This window comes from Podarcis liolepis (genome assembly GCF_965112155.1).
Source record: "Podarcis liolepis genome assembly, chromosome: 6".
Taxonomy (NCBI): Eukaryota; Metazoa; Chordata; class Lepidosauria; order Squamata; family Lacertidae; genus Podarcis; species Podarcis liolepis.
In genome coordinates this window covers 5,716,651-5,735,129 of record NC_139559.1, presented here as the reverse complement: position 1 = coordinate 5,735,129, position 18,479 = coordinate 5,716,651, and the positions used below count along the sequence as shown (strand labels likewise).

The 18,479-nt window shown below is 47.1% G+C and overlaps 1 protein-coding gene and 1 long non-coding RNA gene across 2 annotated transcripts in view; one reads left to right on the top strand and one right to left on the bottom strand.

The window, feature by feature from the left end:
- Positions 1-18,479, top strand: part of LOC310708966 — a 190,386-nt gene that overhangs the window by 43,234 nt on the left and 128,673 nt on the right. The window lies entirely within an intron of this gene.
- FNDC11 (fibronectin type III domain containing 11) lies at positions 4,751-10,472 on the bottom strand (the record flags this gene model as incomplete). Its single annotated transcript, XM_083507685.1, is given in 3 exon segments — positions 4,751-5,765; positions 10,350-10,384; positions 10,386-10,472. Coding segments are annotated over 3 exon segments (1,074 nt in total). The 3' UTR covers positions 4,751-4,813.

The following is an 18,479-nucleotide window of genomic DNA, read 5'->3' as shown; positions in this document are numbered from 1 at the left end:
ACACCGAGTATTTTTTAAAGTATTTAGAGGTTTGTGCCGTGTATCGTCCCAATACATTTCTACTTAAGACAATCAGTATAAATGCAGAGGCAATTTGAAAACAAAACAAAAAACTTAGTGCAATAATGTCGTTTAAATACAAATGAAGTGCACGGTTCAGCCCTGGCCCACTAATGAACTGAGCGGGGCCTAGGGCTCTTGCACAGCCCCCATGCATTTCATGAGTTTCCAGCTGAATGAGTTTCCAACGCATGAAATGTTGCTTTTCTGTGAAATGGACTGAAAGACAACAGATGAGCCGTAACCATAGAATCAGGATTGTAAGCGTTGGAAGAGACCCAAAGGGTCACTAGCCCAACGCCCTGAAATACAGGAACCAAGTTACATGCTGTTTTTTATACATATACTTCTATCTTTACTTGTTGGTTTTGATTGTATCTGTTGGATTCCATTTTTAGGATGCAGTGTAATTTTTTTTAAAAAAAACCTGGATTTGCATGTACAATTTCTTAAGCACCCTTTTTGAGGGCCTGAAATTAAGTTTAATAGATTTGAAGCTTTAATGTCTATAAATTATGGCTCCTTGTACTATTTTTTGTTTTGTTTCAATTTACAGGCTGATTAAAATATTTCTGTGATGTTTATATGAACCTTAACCTTTTCAATGATGCTGATTGTATTATGTGAAATAAAACTTTACTGAATTCTGACTGGGGTGATGAATTATTTGGGGTATATGTGTTTTAGAGGAGTCCTTCCCAGCAAACTCCGGAGAGCTGAGAGACTGAACCTGAGACCTTCCTTATACAAAGGCAGGAGCGTTCTCTCTACCTCTGAGTTATGGCCCCCTCACTTGAGGGATCACATTTTAAAAAAAATGCTCCCAACTAAATAAACCCCCACAAGGTGAAAGCTAATGGTTGCCCCACCTCTAAAAGGGTATTTGTTGCTGTTGTTTAGTGAGCACTCAGGGCTGATTTCCTTCAGAATGGATACGTTTGATCTTCTTGCAGTCCATGGGACTCTCAAGAGTCTCCTCCAGCACCATAATTCAAAAGCATCAAAGGGTATTGCAGTTGGAAAAGGTTCAGAAAACAGCAACGAAAATAATCCAAGGGGTGGAGCAACTCCCTTATGAGGAAAAACTGCAGCTTTGGGGGAAATTTTTTAGTTTAGAGAAAAGGCAAGTAAGAGAGAAAGTGACACAAGTCTATAAAATCATGCATGGAACAGAGAAAGTAAAATTAGAATTCATGGGCATCCAGTGATACTGAATGTTGGAAGAACCAGGATAAAAGAATACTTCTTTACAAAGTTCATAGTTAAACTACAGAACTCCAAGCTACGGAATTTATGCCCTTAGCACACACAGGCTTATTTGTTAATCGACAGACAACTACACAAGAGCCCCACAATACAATAGATATTTGTGATTGGGTTTTGGGAGCTCTTGTACATGTCAAGAACATGAGCCTGCTGGATCCGGCCATTGGGCATCCTGTTCTCGCAGTGACCAACCTGATGCCCGAGGGAAGCCTGCAAGCTGGGCACGCACTTTGCCCACTTGTGATTCAGAAGCACAATGGATGGATGGAGGGCATAGCCTTTGATAGCTTTGCCTCCCTGGATGTTTGCAAAAAGCAGCTGGACTGGGGCATGTGGACTGGGACTATGGCCCCTGGGGGAGGATGAGAGAATCCCTCCCACCATATTCCCAGTGATCCCCTTGTCCCCCAAACTGCTGTTGGCCCAGTTAGGGGAAATTTACACATGCAATTATGAGCATCTTCAGGGGCAAAATGATGCTGGGTGAAAAGGGCTGATCTCCCTCTCCTTTAGTCTCTAGAGGGACCGCCTCTCCTGATATGCCCCGCGGAGGACCTTAAGGTCCACAAATGACAACATTTTGGTGGTCCCAGGTCGCAAGGTGGTTAGATTGGTCGCAACTAGGGCCAGGGCCTTTTCAGTACTGGCCCTGACTTGGTGGAATGCTCTGTCACAGGAGACTAGGGCCCTGCGGGACTTGACATCTTTCCGCAGGGCCTGCAAGACAGAGCTGTTCCGCCTGGCCTTTTATTTAACCTGTATTTTAACCTGTATTTTAAATTGGGGTCCCCCCTCATTAAGTTTTTACTGTAATTTTATTGGTGTTAGCCACCCTGAGCCCGGCTCTGGCCGGGGAGGGCGGGATATAAATAAAAATTATTATTATTATTATTATTATTATTATTATTATTATTATTATTATCCTATCCTACAATTGTAAGGGACCCCCCCAGGTTCATCCAGTCCAGCCCTCTGCAAAGCAGGAATCTCAGCTAAAGCATCCATGACAGACAGCCATCCAACCTCTGCTTAAAAACCTCCAGTGAAGGAGAGAGTCCACTACCTCCTGAGGAAGTCCGTTCCACTGTGAAACAGCTCTTACTTATTCATTTCCCTTCCCATGAAACATCTCCAAGTGATTTGACAGCAAAATCATGAATAGAAACATGGTGTGGGTTTCATGGGGGGTGTCAAACAGCTCTTACTGCCAGCAAGTTCTTCCTGGTGTTTAGTTGGAACAGAACTACCGTATTTTTCGCCTCATAGGACGCACCGTCCCATAAGGCGCACCTAGTTTTTCGGGGGGGAAATAAAAGGAAAAAAATTATTCCCCCCCCAGGCGTGGGGCGGGGGAGGCCCGAGCTTCCCCCGACCCCAGCCCCCAAACAGGCAGCTCTCTGCAAGCCGTGGGAGCCCAGCGCTGGCTCCCGCTGCTTGTGGAGAGGTCCGCGAAGCCTGGAGAGTGAGAGGGGTCGGTGCGCAGCCTGCATTCGCCCCATAGGACGTACACACATTTCCCCTTCATTTTGGGAGGGGAAAAAGTGTGTCCTATAGGGCGAAAAATACGGTACTTAACCCCTGTAGCCCCATGGAGGCTTTTGGGGACTGGAGATATAACCAGATCTGTATTAAGAATTTGGCTCTCAGTATTTAGAACGAGTGACCTGCCTGCTCTTCAGGTGCCCTGGGGTAGTAACAACAACAATAGTGATTTGTAGGAAGCCAGTGAAAGAGAGAGGTGTTTCAAGTAAAACTTTCCTCTTTTGCTGCAGTCTGGAGCCTAGAGAAGCTCAGAAATAAAAGAAACGCCTGACACTCCACAGTGGGTGGAAGGAACCAACAATCATAGAACGGCAGTTGGAAGGGACCCTAAGGATCATCAATCCAACCCCATGATGAGAAATATACAGCTGTCCCATACGGGAAGCGAACCTTCATCCTTGGCATTATCAGCACAGTACTTTAACCAACTGAGCTGCCCAGGCTCCAAATTATAGTTGCATATAAAGCTGGCGCGGATTTTGGAGGAGACCCAAGAGAAGGCAGAATAAACAGAACCGCGTGTCTAAATATGGCTGACAGAGGGAACACGAGCCATCATCTGTTTCCTGGACAGCAAGGAAAAGGCAGATGTCGCTGCCATCATCAGACCATAAGCAATGTCGGCTGGTGTGATGAGCTGGGCTCCAATAACATCAGGGGGTCCACAGCTCTCCCCTCCTTGCATTAGAGCATGTCAGCAGGATGTTCCCCATGCCTGGGAGAAAAGAGCAGTGGCCCTGAGGCAAGCCAGGCTATCAGTTTGAGTTCAAGCATCTCTCTGAGAAACACTGGCCCGCTAGTTTAAAGGAGGCTTGCAGTGGCCCAAGATGAGCCTTGATGGTTTAGATCAAGCCCGTTTCTCACTATGGCAAACTAGATTATTGATTTGTTTGGATTTTTATTCAGCCCTTTTGCCCAAAGGAGCCCAAGGTGACACCAAACAAAATATTTTTAAAATAGATTGAAAACAATCAAATACCCTCATGGCTAAAAAAATGTCATGGTTGCCAAGAACTGAGACGTCTGTGGAAAGTCTCAAAATGGGTTGTGAAAACAATAAGCCTCCTCATCTGTCGTTTCAGTGGCTTTTTGCCTCTGAGCATCAAACTAACCACTAGTAGCCATCTTAAAGACCACTGCTATATCTTGGGGGCAGTGGTGGGTTCGCAGAACAAAAGACACTGGCTTTTGCTGAGTTCCATTTACACTAGGTGAGACCAAGAATATCTCTTTATGTGACCAAGAGCTGCATGTCTTCATATGGCCCACAAGTGAAATCCACCAGGGCTACTATCAACTCTTTCCCCCCAACCCAATCTATAGGACCCTAACTTCAAAGCCCTTTGGATAGCATTTCCTTGGCCAACCATCCAACTGGAGAAGCCAAAACCAGGTCTTCCCTGCTATCTACATGTTCTAGTAAAAAAAGGAAAAAAGTGAATTGGTACAATTTCAGGAAGTCCAGAAGGAAATGTTAGAAGCTTGTTTTTGCCAATTACATCTTTGCCAGTTCCTAATAGAAATGAGGATGATATCTGGACCTACATACACTGAAAGTAAAGTTTTGAAAGTTTTTGGGAAATGTCAGAAGTTCATTTCATTTCTCTCTGTCCCCCTTAAAACCTTAAGAACCACCAGTCAGCACCATGAGATTACCAAAAATTACCTTCATAGGTACACTGTTACTGACTCCTTTCTTGCCTGTGGGTGGCTGGTGTTTGGATGTGGGTCTGGTGCCTTAAAGGCGGTAAATCTGGACTGGGTGACATTCTCCCCCACTGTTGTGGGCACCTCAGTGGCCTACAGACTACTGTTTTGGCAGCTGAAGGCTTGCCAAATTTCCACCCAAGACCAGAAAAAGCTGGTGGTTTGATGCAAAACCTTTAAAAATAAGTTTTTAATTTGACTTATTTTACATTCCTTGTGAATTGCTACGATGGGAAAGTCAGGGTTCAGACATAGAAGTCTCCATTTCTTCCTCAAGGTACGGTTTTGTCTTAAGCAGGATGGAATCGTGCCACTGTTCATAGACAAGTGTGTAAGTCTCTGCCCTTTTGACAGTGAACCTGTACAAACGGTCGGGCAACAGGTTGTGGATTTCGCAGGTGTGCGACGTGACCGGCATGATTCCGCAGTGGACTCGCTCTTGGGGAGTTCTGGGCTCCAGCAGCTTAAAGCTGAGTTCGTACTGTTCGAGCTGCGGCTGCTGGCTGGTAACAAACCACTTGAGACTCACCCAGTCCTCGTGAGCCACCGACTCCCTCCGGTCAAACATCACAGGCATCTTTGTGCTCAGGACAAGCCTGATGTGAGGGATCTTGGTAATCCCGACGTCCGATACCAGGCGGTGCTTGACATACAGCCTCCCCGGTACCAGCATAGCAAGGAAATAATCCATCTGCTCAGAGAGACTCGCCAGCCTTGGTTTGACAGCGTCCCATCTGGAGAGGAAAGTCATCATGTCGTGGGTCTCCAGGAAGTGGACCAGCTCCTCCCGACCTTTCTCCAGCTCTTCCAACAGGTCAGACAGGAGCAGCAGCTGGATTTTGGTTTGGATGGTCCCCACTTTCTTCATCCTCTGGAACCTCCAGGGGTCTATCAGTTGGAACATGGTGGTGGGGAGCATCAGGTGGTTCTGATCTCCCAGTGCCAAGTGCTTAGGCAGGATTTCAATGTAGTAGGAGCACTTTTTCAGAAGCTCAATCCTCTTGTGGTGGCGCTTGAGCAGGTGGAGGCTGAGGTCTGAGTGCAGGAACTCCAGCACGACATTCTTCCTCTCCATGTACATCCTCCAGGCTTCATTCTCCTGCTCCTCTTCGCTGTACACCACCGTCTGGAGGTTGGCCCCTAACTTGTTCAAATAGACATCAATAGTTCCAATGTTCATCATGCCTGGGCTGGAACACAAGAACGAAACAGGCACACAAAGGAAGAGCAGGTCAGCTGAAAGACTGCCATCGCGGCGGCTTCTGAACCCCTCTTAATTTTGGTTCTCAGAGGCTTGCAGCCAAAAGTTTGTCCAGTTATAAATGTGATAAGAGACTTCCTCTGCTCTGAAGCTCCTGGACCCTCTGCCATTCCTCTCCTAGTTTCCCTCCACCTTTCAAACTCAAACTGACCCTTTTATTCATCTGGATCATTCCCTATGGGAACCCTACTTTCCTAGACTCCTCTGAGTCCCTCGGCTGGCTGCTGTTCTCTCCTCCTCCTTTCCGAGGCTCTTGCTTAGTCTATACACCTAAGGCAGGGATAGGGAGCCTGTGGCTGTTCACAGGTTGTTGGACTGCCGTTCCCATAATCTGACCACTGAGCCATCCTGGCTGTGGTTGATGGGAGCCAGAGTAAAACAATATACATGGAAAGCCACACATGCCTTTTTCTAGGATCTGAGCAGTTGTGCCAATGCGTACTTCCAGTCCACTAGCCAGACATGCTTAGGAAACAGAGAATCTGCACCAATGGGAGCTAGAGGCCTTCTGGCTATGTAGCTCTGCAGTGACCAGTAGGCAACTAAGCTAATTCCTCCCGGAGGCTACCTTACCACCATCAGACAATCCCTTAGTGCATTTATAGTGTATGTGTGGAAAGCAGCAGGAGGAAAGACAAGATGCAACAATCCTTCAAGGCTACAATAATGTCTGCTGCTCATCCTGGAACAAGGTATTTCCCTGGCACACTTTTGTGGCGCTACACTCTGCTTTATTTAAGAGGTATGGCTAAGCTGGGATGCGGGTGGCGCTGTGGGTTAAACCACAGAGCCTAGGACTTGCCGATCAGAAGGTCGGCGGTTCAAATCCCCGCGACGGTGTGAGCTCCCGTTGCTCGGTCCCTGCTCCTGCCAACCTAGCAGTTCGAAAGCACGTCAAAGTGCAAGTAGATAAATAGGTACCTCTCTGGCAGGAAGGTAAACGGTGTTTCCGTGTGCTGCACTGGTTCGCCAGAAGCGGCTTAATCATGCTGGCCACACGACCCGGAAGCTGTACACTGGCTCTCTCGGCCAATAAAGCAAGATGAGCGCCGCAACCCCAGAGTCGGTCACGACTGGACCTAATAGTCAGGGGTCCTTTTACCTTTACCAAGCAGGGGTTATGCTTATGACATCTCCTCTTTATATTATTCCATTTTCGGGGCGGGGGCGGAATCCACTTATGTTGGCCTTTCTGAGTGCCTGTCAGGGAGTGCAATATCAAGGCAAACACATAGGCGCTTGGGAGTGGGCATATGTCAGTGTGACCCAAAGCCTGAAAATGGTGGATGGACTCGTGTTTTTGTTGTACAGCAGAACTCTCAGAAAATCTGAAGCATGCGTAAGGACAGGGAGCCCTGCCATGAGACATCCCCAAATGGCTGCAAGATGTTTCTAATGTACCTTCCTGTGACAGCATGTTTCCTTCTCTTGGCAGCGCTAGGGGCACACACACTTGAGCACTTAGCTCAGTTGAAACACAGGCACTAGTAGTTTTCTGCAAGCCTCACAGATGTCATGACCCTGAATGACACATTCTGCAGGTTTTCCAGTAAGATGAGCATATCATGCAAAGATGCACCATGTCCTTGAAACTAGAGGCGTTCTGTGGCAGATGCTTACCTGGGCCTGTGGAAAGTGCTCTCTGGCTAAACCGTGGGAATAAATTAGGTTAGGTCATTCAGATTATTTTATGCAATGCTGCATGTGGGGTTTTCTTTCGCATTAACTTATAAAGATTATGGTTATTTCATGTATTTGAATTGCTATTGTTCATTTGATATTTTGTAAGCCACTTTGGGCACAATTGTGCAGGAAAGTGGCATATAAATAAACAAGATGATGAAGTCTGGGTATGTAGAGAACAGCTAGCCTAGGGAGATCAACAAGGATCATCTGCATGGTCACTCCGTGACTTTCTTTCAGGCCTTCTCAATTCTCACTATTTTCAGCTTTTTACTCATCTCCACAGCCATGATCTCTAGAGACATACTGTATTCCCTTAAAAAAAAGAAAGGCAAAGGCAGTATTTTTTTTTTTAAGATGGCATATGCAATGACTACCACCATTCAGTAAAACTCGAATGGTAAACTGGTTCATAGCTCAGCTCCTTAGCTAAGGATCCCAAAACCTACTTAAAATATCATCTGCCTTAAGAGATAAATTAAGGCTAAATGTGTCCAATGCCAACTATAAAGCACTAATAAAGAGCTGCGAAAGCCAAGGGGACATATAGTAGGCAGCTTGAGGGTTCCCCCAAATAACTTTAATTTCAATGCTGTATTTGCCTTTGGCTATATCCTGAGCCTTTAAAATCCTAAGAACTTGAAAGCTGACTTAACCATGAACCTTCCTGTTCCTTGGACTTCTATGAACCCCTTCTTCTCATCCCCCAGGGTGTCCCATATTCTCATTCCTCAACCTTCAGGGCAGGGGGAGGAGGCCAATTAAAGATGCTCACAAACGCTTCAGCTTGTGATCTGTTGCAACAACCAGACTGGAACCTGCTGGTTTATCAATGGCCATTTAACCAGAGAGCGCCCAGGGCCTGCCTGCAGTCTTTTCTTTTTTTTACCCTTGAACTTTCTCAGCCTGGCTCCTCTGTGCATCAAAACCACAGCCATAGGGGGAGAAAGTACTGTAGTGTGCAAAAGCACAACTGGACAGCTGGTTGCCTGGCAGCCAAACCTTGGCAAAACTGTGAAATGTGAAAATCATACCCAAGGCGTACTCGCTGCCGCTGTCTGGGGCACACCTTGTTCACACGGCACATTTCCCCATTAAGAATGGGTGCAAGGTGTTTGTATGAGTACAGCGGGCAAAATGACTGCATGAACCAGCTCCTAGGACCTGAGCCTCCCTCCTTTTACCCATATATTGGTGTGTGGTATTGTTAGTGTGGCAGCACGGACACTTTGGAACTCCCTGCCTATTGATAATAGGCAGTCACCTTCAATATATATTTTGGGCATGGGCTGAAGGCCTTCTCATTTAGACAAGCCTGCCCAGGTGTCATGCATGATTTAATTACAGTTCCTGCAATCAAAATAAAAAAATTCCTTCCAGTAGCACCTTAGAGACCAACCAAGTTAGTTTTTGGTATGAGCTTTCGTGTGCAAGCACACTTCTTCAGATACACTGAAACAGAAGTTGCCAGATCCTTCTATATAGTGAGAAGGTGGGGAGGGGTATTACTCAGAAGGGTGGTGGGAATGGGAGATTGGCAGATAGCTGAGATGAGCCTGTTGACGACTCTTAACGACTGTAATAGGTCTTCCAGGAAAAGGCAAGGGGTGAGAAGGTGAAAAATGGCTTAGTCATGTATAAGCTCATGTATAAGCTCATACCAAGAACTAACTTAGTTGGTCTTTAAGGTGCTACTGGAAGGAATTTTTTTATTTTGACTCTGGCAGACCAACACGGCTACCTAGCTGTAACTAGTTCCTGCAATGTTGTACTAAAGGACCCTGGGATTCCTCTTCCAGCTCTATCTACCATTCCATGCATGAGTTTTAATTTGTTTTAGTCCGTGCCATTTGTGGCTTTAACCTTTTGGTACATTTTAAATTATGCTTGCAATTTTTGTGTGTGTGATTAAAAAAAAAAAAGAGCTTCATCTTTCTTTGCAAACCGCTTTGAGGTCTGCCGTCTGCCCCCCCCCCCAGTACAACCAAGCGGCATATCAATTTATGAAATTAAACGAACAAAACATTGCAGCCTAGGGTCCATCCTCCTTTCTGTAGCCCCGCTGTGCTTTCGGCTCAGCGGGTACCTCACTTTGCACCCCCTGAACCCCTCGATGGAGTTGGGTGGAGGTGGCAAGAGATATTCTCCCTCAGCTGACTCCTTCCCTACCTGTGAGACAGGTGAGTTCCTTTCTGCAAAAGGCGGCCTTACTTCCACTTCTGTCGCCCGCAGCCATGTTTAGGGAAGCTTTTAATCTCTGATGAATTATTGTATTTTAATATTTTGCTGTAATGCAAGCTGCCTAGAGCGGCTGGGGAAACCCAGCCAGATGGGCGGGGTATTTATAACATAACATAATATAATATAATATAATATAATATAATATAATATAATATAATATAATATAATATAATATAATATAATATAATATAATATAATATAATATAATATAATATAATATAATATTAAATAAATAATAAAATAAAATAAAATAATAATAATAATAATAATTTTTTGAGGTGGGACACCTGCAAAGGCTCCCACCCATTCCCATAAAGCAGGGTTTCCCAAACCTGGGTCTCCAGCTGTTGTTTTGGGACTACAATTCCCATCGTCCCTGACCACTGGTCCTGCTAGCTAGGGATGATGGGAGTTGTAGGCCAAAACAACAGCTGGAGACCCACGTTTGGGAAGCCGCGGAGCAACCTCCCCCAGGGATGGGGGGGGGAGGCGCCCCTTTCCCCTGCCTTCCACCTATGCAGCCCCCATCGTTTTCGGCCCCCCCCCGGGTCCCGAGGCTTCTCCCCCTCCCCTCCCCCGGGAGCCTTACCTGTGGCTTAGCATGGTTGCTCCCGGGGCAGCCGCTCACCCGACACCCCCCATCTGCCGGGCCCGGGGCCGGAGCCAGGCTCGGGGCTGCGCGCAGGCCTCGCCCGTCGCCATGGCAACCCATTGTTCCGCGCGGCCGCGTTCTGGAGCCCGCAGGCCTCGCGAGGCCCGCGCTTGAACCCGGGGCCGGCGGGGGGCGGGCGGGGAGAGCGGAGGCTTCAGAGGGGGCGACAGGAGGAAGGGCTCCGTCCGTCTGTGTCGTTGCAGGTCCCTTGACTTGCAACTCACTGGAAAACTCAATTGTAGTAGTAGTTGTTATGCAGGTCGCTTGACTTGCGACTCACTGGAAAATCAGTTGTTGTTGTTATTATTATTATTATTATTATTATTATTATTATTATGCAGGTCTCCTGACTTGCGACTCACTGGAAAATCTGTTATTATTATTATTATTATTATTATTATTATTATTATTATTATGCAGGTCGTCTGACTTGCGACTCACTGGAAAATCAGTTATTATTATTATTATTATTATTATTATTATTATTATTATTATGCAGGTCGCCTGACTTGCGACTCACTGGAAAATCAGTTATTATTACTATTATTATTATGCAGGTCGCCTGACTTGCGACTCACTGGAAAATCAGTTATTATTATTATTATGCAGGTTGCTTGACTTGCGACTCACTGGAAAACTCTTATTATTATTATTATTAAAAATAAAAAGAATTAAAAATTGTCCAGTAGCACCTTATAGACCAGCTATGTTTGTTCTGGTATAAGCTTTTGTGTGCATGCACACTTCTTCAGATACACTGAAGCAGCATGCAGCTCAATGTGGTGCTTTCCATGATGTGATGCAGTCCTGTAGCACCTTATAGACCAACGTTGTTGTGCAGGTTGCTTGATTTGCGACTCACTGGAAAAATCATCATCATTATTAATATTATTATTATGCCGGTTGCTTGACTTGCGACTCACTGGAAAACTCAGTTGTTATTATTATTATTATTATTATTATTATTATTATGCCGGTTGCTTGACTTGCGACTCACTGGAAAACTCAGTTGTTGTTATTATTATTATTATTATTATTATTATGCAGGTCGCTTGACTTGTGCCTCACTGGAAAACTCTGTTACAGTATTATTATTATTATGCAGGTGGCTTTACTTATGACTCACTGGAAAACTCAGTTATTATTAATATTATTACTATTATTATTATTGTTATTATTATTATGCAGGTCGCTTGACTTACAACTCACTGGAAAACTCAGTTATCATCATCATCATCACTGAAAAATTCTGTTGTTGTTGTCCTCATCAATATCATGGGATCAGCCCGGGGGTGGGCAGTTGCCCTCCATCATTTAAAACCAGTAAAAAATAATAAAAATCCTTAGCTGAGATTTTACCCCTCCTAACAAAAGCCTGCCCCCCACCAAATCCTGACTATCATCATCATGGGATTAGCCAAGCCGTGTGTGGGGGGGGGGGGGAGTGCTCAATAAAAACCAATAACAATTAATAAAAATCCTTAACTGAGTGAGGTTCTGCTCCTGCAACAAAAATCCTCACCACCACCATCATCATGGGATTAGTCAAGGGGGGACAGGTGCCCCACCCAATAAATGAAAATCAGTAAAAAAATATAAATCCTTAACGGAGGTTCTGACCCTCCTAAGAAAAGCTTTCCCCCAAAAAAATCCTGACCATGCCCATCATCATCATCATCATCATCATCATGATGGGATTAGTTAGGGGAGGCAGCTGCCCCCTCAACCCCCACATCAAAACCTCTTGCAAAAGTAGAAGGGTCCCTTTGTGCCCAAAAGCCTTTTTTCTGTGCAAATCCTTCTGGATTCCCAGGTCCTGACTTACAAAAGGACATTTTTTTCCTCCCGCAAGAGGGCAGCAAAGTTGTCTTTTTCCACTTCTGAACTGGCTTTGAATGTTGGGTTTATAGGATCTTGTAGCCTTAATGATTTCGTGGCTTCAGGCCCAAAAAGAAGCAGTCTTAAATGTCGGTGGGGTGGGGAGCCAGACATTTCGCATACGTTTTAAATCCAGGACATTTTGAAAAGGAGTGTTTTCAGTGATGGATTTTACATGTTAGAATTTGAAATGTGGGAATCCATAATTCCCACCCTAAAGAAGTTCATTTGTTTACTGGTTAAAATATTAGATTACCTGCTTAACACAATAGGATTAGACAAACAGATTCCTGAAGGACAGGTGGCTATTAGCCATGACACCTAAATGGAGCCTCCATGTTCATAGGCAGTATACCATTTGTCAGAGGGCTCACAGCACAGGCGACCTGTTCCTTTCATGCCTTTTGGAGTTTCTCAAAAAGTATTCGGCAGAAAAGGGAAGTTGGACAAAACGGATCTTCGGTGTGATCTTGCAGAGCTCTTTGTGTATTTTTAAAAGGAATCTCTCTGATCCTCCTGGTAAAGGTAAAGGGGCCCCTGACCATTAGGTCCAGTCGTGGCCGACTCTGGGGTTGCGGCGCTCATCTCGCTTTACTGGCCGAGGAAGCCGGCGTACAGCTTCCGAGTCATGTGGCCAGCATGACTAAGCCGCTTCTGGCGAACCAGTGCAACACACGGAAACACCGTTTACCTTCCTGCCAGAGAGGTACCTATTTATCTACTTGCACTTTGACGTGCTTTCGAACTGCTAGGTTGGCAGGAGCAGGGACCGAGCAACAGGAGCTCACCCCGTCGCGGGGATTTGAACCGCCGACCTTCTGATCGGCAAGCCCTAGGCTCTGTGGTTTAACCCACAGCGCCACCCGCATCCCTTGATCCTCATGGAGGGGAGTTCAAATTATCAATGAACCTCCTGGAAAAAGCTGTGCTTTAAGAACTTCCAAAATTTAGGACCTGGTGAGAGCTAGCCAGGGCCATCATCCGTGGGAAGCCTTGTCCCACACATGGGTTCCAAATCTGCTGGGGTTTTCAGCAGTGGCAGATACCATAGAGCACTGATGCACTGCTTTTTTTGCTTTGGGGCATCTGTGAAAATAGAATGTTGGACCAGATGGGCCTTTGGCATGATCCAAAAGGGCTCGGATGTTCTTACCTTTCCCGCCCCGATCTGGCCACAGTGATCCATGCGACGGTCACTTCCAGGCTTGACTACTGTAATTCGCTCTACACAGGGCTACCCTTGAAACTGTCCCAGAAACTCCAGCGGGTGCAGAATGCTGCAGCAAGGCTCCTCACGGGGTCCCTGCTATGGGAGCATATTCACCCAGTGCTTTACCAGTTGCACTGGCTCCTGGTGGAGTATCAGGTCAGGTTCAAGGTGCTGGTTTTGACCTTTAAAGCCCTTTGTGGTTTAGAGCCCTCGTACTTACGGGACCGCCTTTCCTGGTATGCCCCGCAGAGGACCTTAAGGTCCATGAATGACCATAGTTTAGAGGTCCCGGGTCCTAAGGAGGTCAGATTATCCTCCCCCAGGGCCAGGGCCTTCTCAGTGATGGCTCCGACCTGGTGGAATGCTCTGTCCCATGAAACCAGGGCCCTGCAGGATTTAACTTCCTTCCACAGGGCCTGTAAGACAGAACTATTCCGCCTGGCTTTCAATTTGAACCTGGCCTGATCTTTTGTTCTCCTTTCTTCCCTCCCCTTCCCCCTTTTATGAAGATTACCCGCTCTGGGATCCCACAGCTAATTCTCCCCTGGTCTCTTTGCTGGCCCAAATAGGACTAATTTAGCGAGCTAGCCCTGGTGATCATCTAATGTTTATTGGATGGATTTCCCCCCTAAAATGATTTTTGAATTCTGAATTTATTGTTATTCCCGTTTTATACTGTACTTTATGCTTCTTCTTTTTTGTAGCATCAATTAAGTGTTTTAAATTTGTAGTTATCCGCGCTGAGCCCGGTTTTCTGAACCGGGAAGGGCGGGGTATAAATAAAAAATTATTATTATTTATTACAGCAACATTATTTCCCACTCATCTGAGTCTTTATCCCATGATGTATAGACCGGTTGGTGACAGGAAGCTGCAATGAACTGCAGAATACTCTGAGCACACCTGTTCTTTGATTTGTGGATGCCTCCCTCCCCCCAGCTTTGCATAATGCTGCTCACCACTCTTGGCCCAATCGCATAGAAATCTTCCATGTCACCGCCACATCTTCCAGGGTGTTGTTGGCATGGAGACACCTACATGCAATTATGCCCAAGCACGTACCAAGCTGCATAAAATGCGAACCGTGCCCATCTGGAGCACAGTCTCATGACGTGGATTCTAAATCATTTCCGCGTGTCAAGGATGTGTTTGATTCGGCCCTAAGTGCAAATATATCTGTAAGAGAAAGAAAGGGGGAAGAAAGGAAAAGGGCAACATTTTAGTTAACAATTTTCAGAGGTTGGGAAAAAAAACAGAAAAAAACTTCAAGTACTCTGATCCTGCACCACTGAGAATTTAGTGTGCCTGGGGAGCAGGATAGTAAATTATCCTAAAAATTAATTTATTAATTACTCATCTGCCAGATTTGGTCTTCCTTAAGATGCAGCTGCTTTGCGTATATCAAACACCGCTCAAGCTGCACCCAGTACAAGTTCCGAGGGAGACTTTGTGCAAGATGTCATGCATGCAGTATTTTTCGTCGAACTATTGTCTATGTGCTGTGGATGTGGTAGATGGCATCATTCGTGTTTTAAGTCATATTGCTGGTGTTAGTGAGTGGGTGCAGTTCACACTTGGGTATGTTTCCTGGTCCCGTGCATTGATGTAATTCTCTGTGTATGTGCAGGGTGTGTGTGTGTGTGTGTGTGTGTGTCTTATGGCTGTTTTAAAGTTAGGAGGTTGTCTTTATCCCAGTATTGCTGTACCCTGCACTGCCTTTCTGGGCACCAAAAACGAGTTGTAGAGCACCACCCTAGAGCTGGTAATCAGATGGCACTGTGTATGTGTGCCATTCTGCCAGTGGAAAGAATTGCACTTAGGCTGCCATACACCCCTCTGCCCCTCCTGGCATGTCTGTGAAAAACTCTGTGCATATAGACGTTCCACTGGTGGCATTCAAATGGTGGTAGGACTGAAGGGGAAGCCATGGATTGGCAGGGTCCTGAGTGCCCTCGTTTCCTTGGCACAGCCAGAAGTGAGCTCTCAGCTATGCCAGCTCTAGAGGTGGTGCCATCACCATCGATTACTCATTTGTTGTTGTTTAGTCGCTTATTCGTGCCCGACTCTTCGTGATCCCCTGGACCAGAGCACACCAGGCACTCCTGTCCTCCACTGCCTCCCCCAGTTTGGTCAGACTCATGCTGGTAGCTTCGAGAACACTGTCCCACCATCTCGTCCTCCGTCGTCCCCTTCTCCTTGTGCCCTCCATCTTTCCCAACATCAGGGTCTTTTCCAGGGAGTCTTCTCTTCTCATGAGGTGGCCAAAGTCTTGGAGCCTCAGCTTCAGGATCTGTCCTTCCAGTGAGCACTCAGGGCTGATTTCCTTCAGAATGGATAGGTTTGATCTTTTTGCAGTCCATAGGACTCTCAAGAGTCTCCTCCAGCACCAGAATTCAAAAGCATCAATTCTTCGGCGATCAGCCTTCTTTATGGTCCAGCTCTCACTTCCATACATCACTACTGGGAAAACTATCGCTTTGACTATACGGGCCTTTGCTGGCAAGGTGACACCGCTTAATGCCAAAATAGACTTAAGTAGAAAGGTTGCCAAACCAGTACCTTTGTTGGGGCAATGGCTCTGGCTGATTAAAAAGCACCATGATAAGCATAACAAAAGAAGTTGCTCAGTGCCTTGTAACAAAATTGGTGGGCCTTTCCTCCACCTCCTCACCTAGCTATACTGGGTAGGAGAACAGTAGCCAGTGTAGCGTGAGTGAGCTGAGCTGCAAACAGGCTGGAAGCTGGATACACAGAGACCTGCTTGCTCTGTGCTGGATCCTAAGCTGTGACTAACGCAGTGTTTCCCAACCGGTGTTCCGCGGCACACTACTGTGCCGTGAGACATTGGCTGGTGTGCCGTGGGAGGGAGGCGGGCGAGTCGGGCGGTGAGAGGCGGCGGCGGCGAGGATCCGCGTCGAGCCGGGGGCGGCTCCGCGGTGGTGGTGCCGAGCGGCGGGGCAGCGCGTGCAAAAGGGAGGAGCGCGAGACAGCGGAGGAGGAGGAGGCCGGCATGTCCGGGCAGCAGCAGCAACAACAGCAGCAGCAACTCCCGGCGACGGCTCCTCAAGCCCCGCCGCCGCCCCCTCCTCCGCCCGCTATCGCCGCCACCACCACAACAGCCGCCGCCGCCTCAGTTGCCGCCGCCCCTCAGTCCCTCGCTCTGCTGCCTCCTCCCACCCCCAAAGCTTGGAGGTTCCCCGGCAAGGGGGAGGGAAAAAACTTTCACTTTCGTGCGTCCCTCCCGGCGTGACGCTGCGCGCTGACGTCACGGGGCGGGGCTTTAATGGTGGTGTGCCGAGAGATTTTTTTCAGTAAACAGGTGTGCCGTTGCCCAAAAAAGTTTGGGAAACACTGGACTAACGGAGAAGCAAGATCTGTTGGAGTGTCTGTGCTGTGAGCCCCTGCACCTTATGCTGCAGGTTGCATATGTGTATAAATAAAACCAGATATTTGCATTCTCCGCTGACCTTCATTCCAAAGAAGCCAAACTTGAAGAAGTGATGGATTCTCTCATCGCTTAGAGACTGGGGGATGGCATGTAGCAAGATAGACCAGTGTGGTGTAGTGGTTAAGAGCGGTAGATTCGTAATGTGGGGAACCGGGTTCGCTTCCCCGCTCCTCCACATGCAGCTGCTGGGTGACCTTGGGCCAGTCACACTTCTCTGAAGTCTCTCAGCTCCACTCACCTCACAGAGTGTTTGTTGTGGGGGAGGAAGGGAAAGGAGATTGTGAGCCACTTTGAGACTCCTTAAGGGGAGTGAAAGGCAGGATATCAAGTCCAAACTCCTCCTCCTCCTCTTCGTCTTGTAATACAAAACGCAATCAAAACACACAGCAACCAGAGCAGGAGACTTGGTTCAAGCGATCAAGGAGTTCCCTGTGCAAACAGGTGCCTTAACACCTTCCCGTTGACTGCAGGGGGCAAGGGAGCAAAGGAATTGGCAAAGGAAAAATAGTAAGAAAAAGCTGCCCTCCAACATGCCCTGGATGTAGCCAGGGCTGAAATGGCAGTAGCTGTACCATGGAATTTACCCACCAATGGCACCCTAGGGGACTTACCAACTTTTCTCCTCTGCTACCACCCCCACTGATTGGTTTCCATCGTACATCTGCCACTCTGGATGTCTTATCCAGAGCCCACTCACTTCACCTTTCTATTCCCCAAGCACCTGAGTGATGCTTTCTTTCATTTCTGAGCCACCCGCCCACCCACCGCTTTCCTTTTATTTTTAACCCACCCTCGTCAGTTTCTTGCACGGTGCCCCTCACCTCCAACCCACAGCTTTGACACAACACATTTTGGATTGCTGTTTCAACCCCACCCCCAACTCCATCTCCATTAGTGAGTGAAATACAGACCACATCCGATTGTGCGTGCGTGTGCTTTTGAACTCCCACCAAGGCGGAAGCCATTTCCAATGACAACTTGTGTGGGAGATGAAGAGATCAAGGCAAACTGCCTGTCCTGAGGGGAGGGGAGAAAGCTGGCATACAGGGCAGTCCTAATCACGTCTACTCAGAAGTAAGTTCCATTGAATATGGTGGCACTTATTCCTAGGCAAGCAAGGTTAAGATTGTGCTGATGGTATCAAGGCGGTTTTAAAGGTAAGGTAAAGGGACCCCTGACTATTAGGTCCAGTTGTGGCCGACTCTGGGGTTGCGGCGCTCATCTCGCTTTATTGGCCAAGGGAGCCGGCGTACAGCTTCTGGGTCGTGTGGCCAGCATGACTAAGCTGCTTCTGGCGAACCAGAGCAGCGCACAGAAATGCCGTTTACCTTCCCGCCAGAGTGGTACCTATTTATCTACTTGCACTTTGATGTGCTTTTGAACTGCTAGGTTGGCAGGAGCTGGGATTGAGCAACGGGAGCTCACCCCGTCACGGGGATTCGAACCTTCTGATCGACAAGTCCTAGGTTCTGTGGTTTAACCCACAGCACTACCCTCGTCCACAAGGTGGTTTTAGGCTATCCCAATTTCA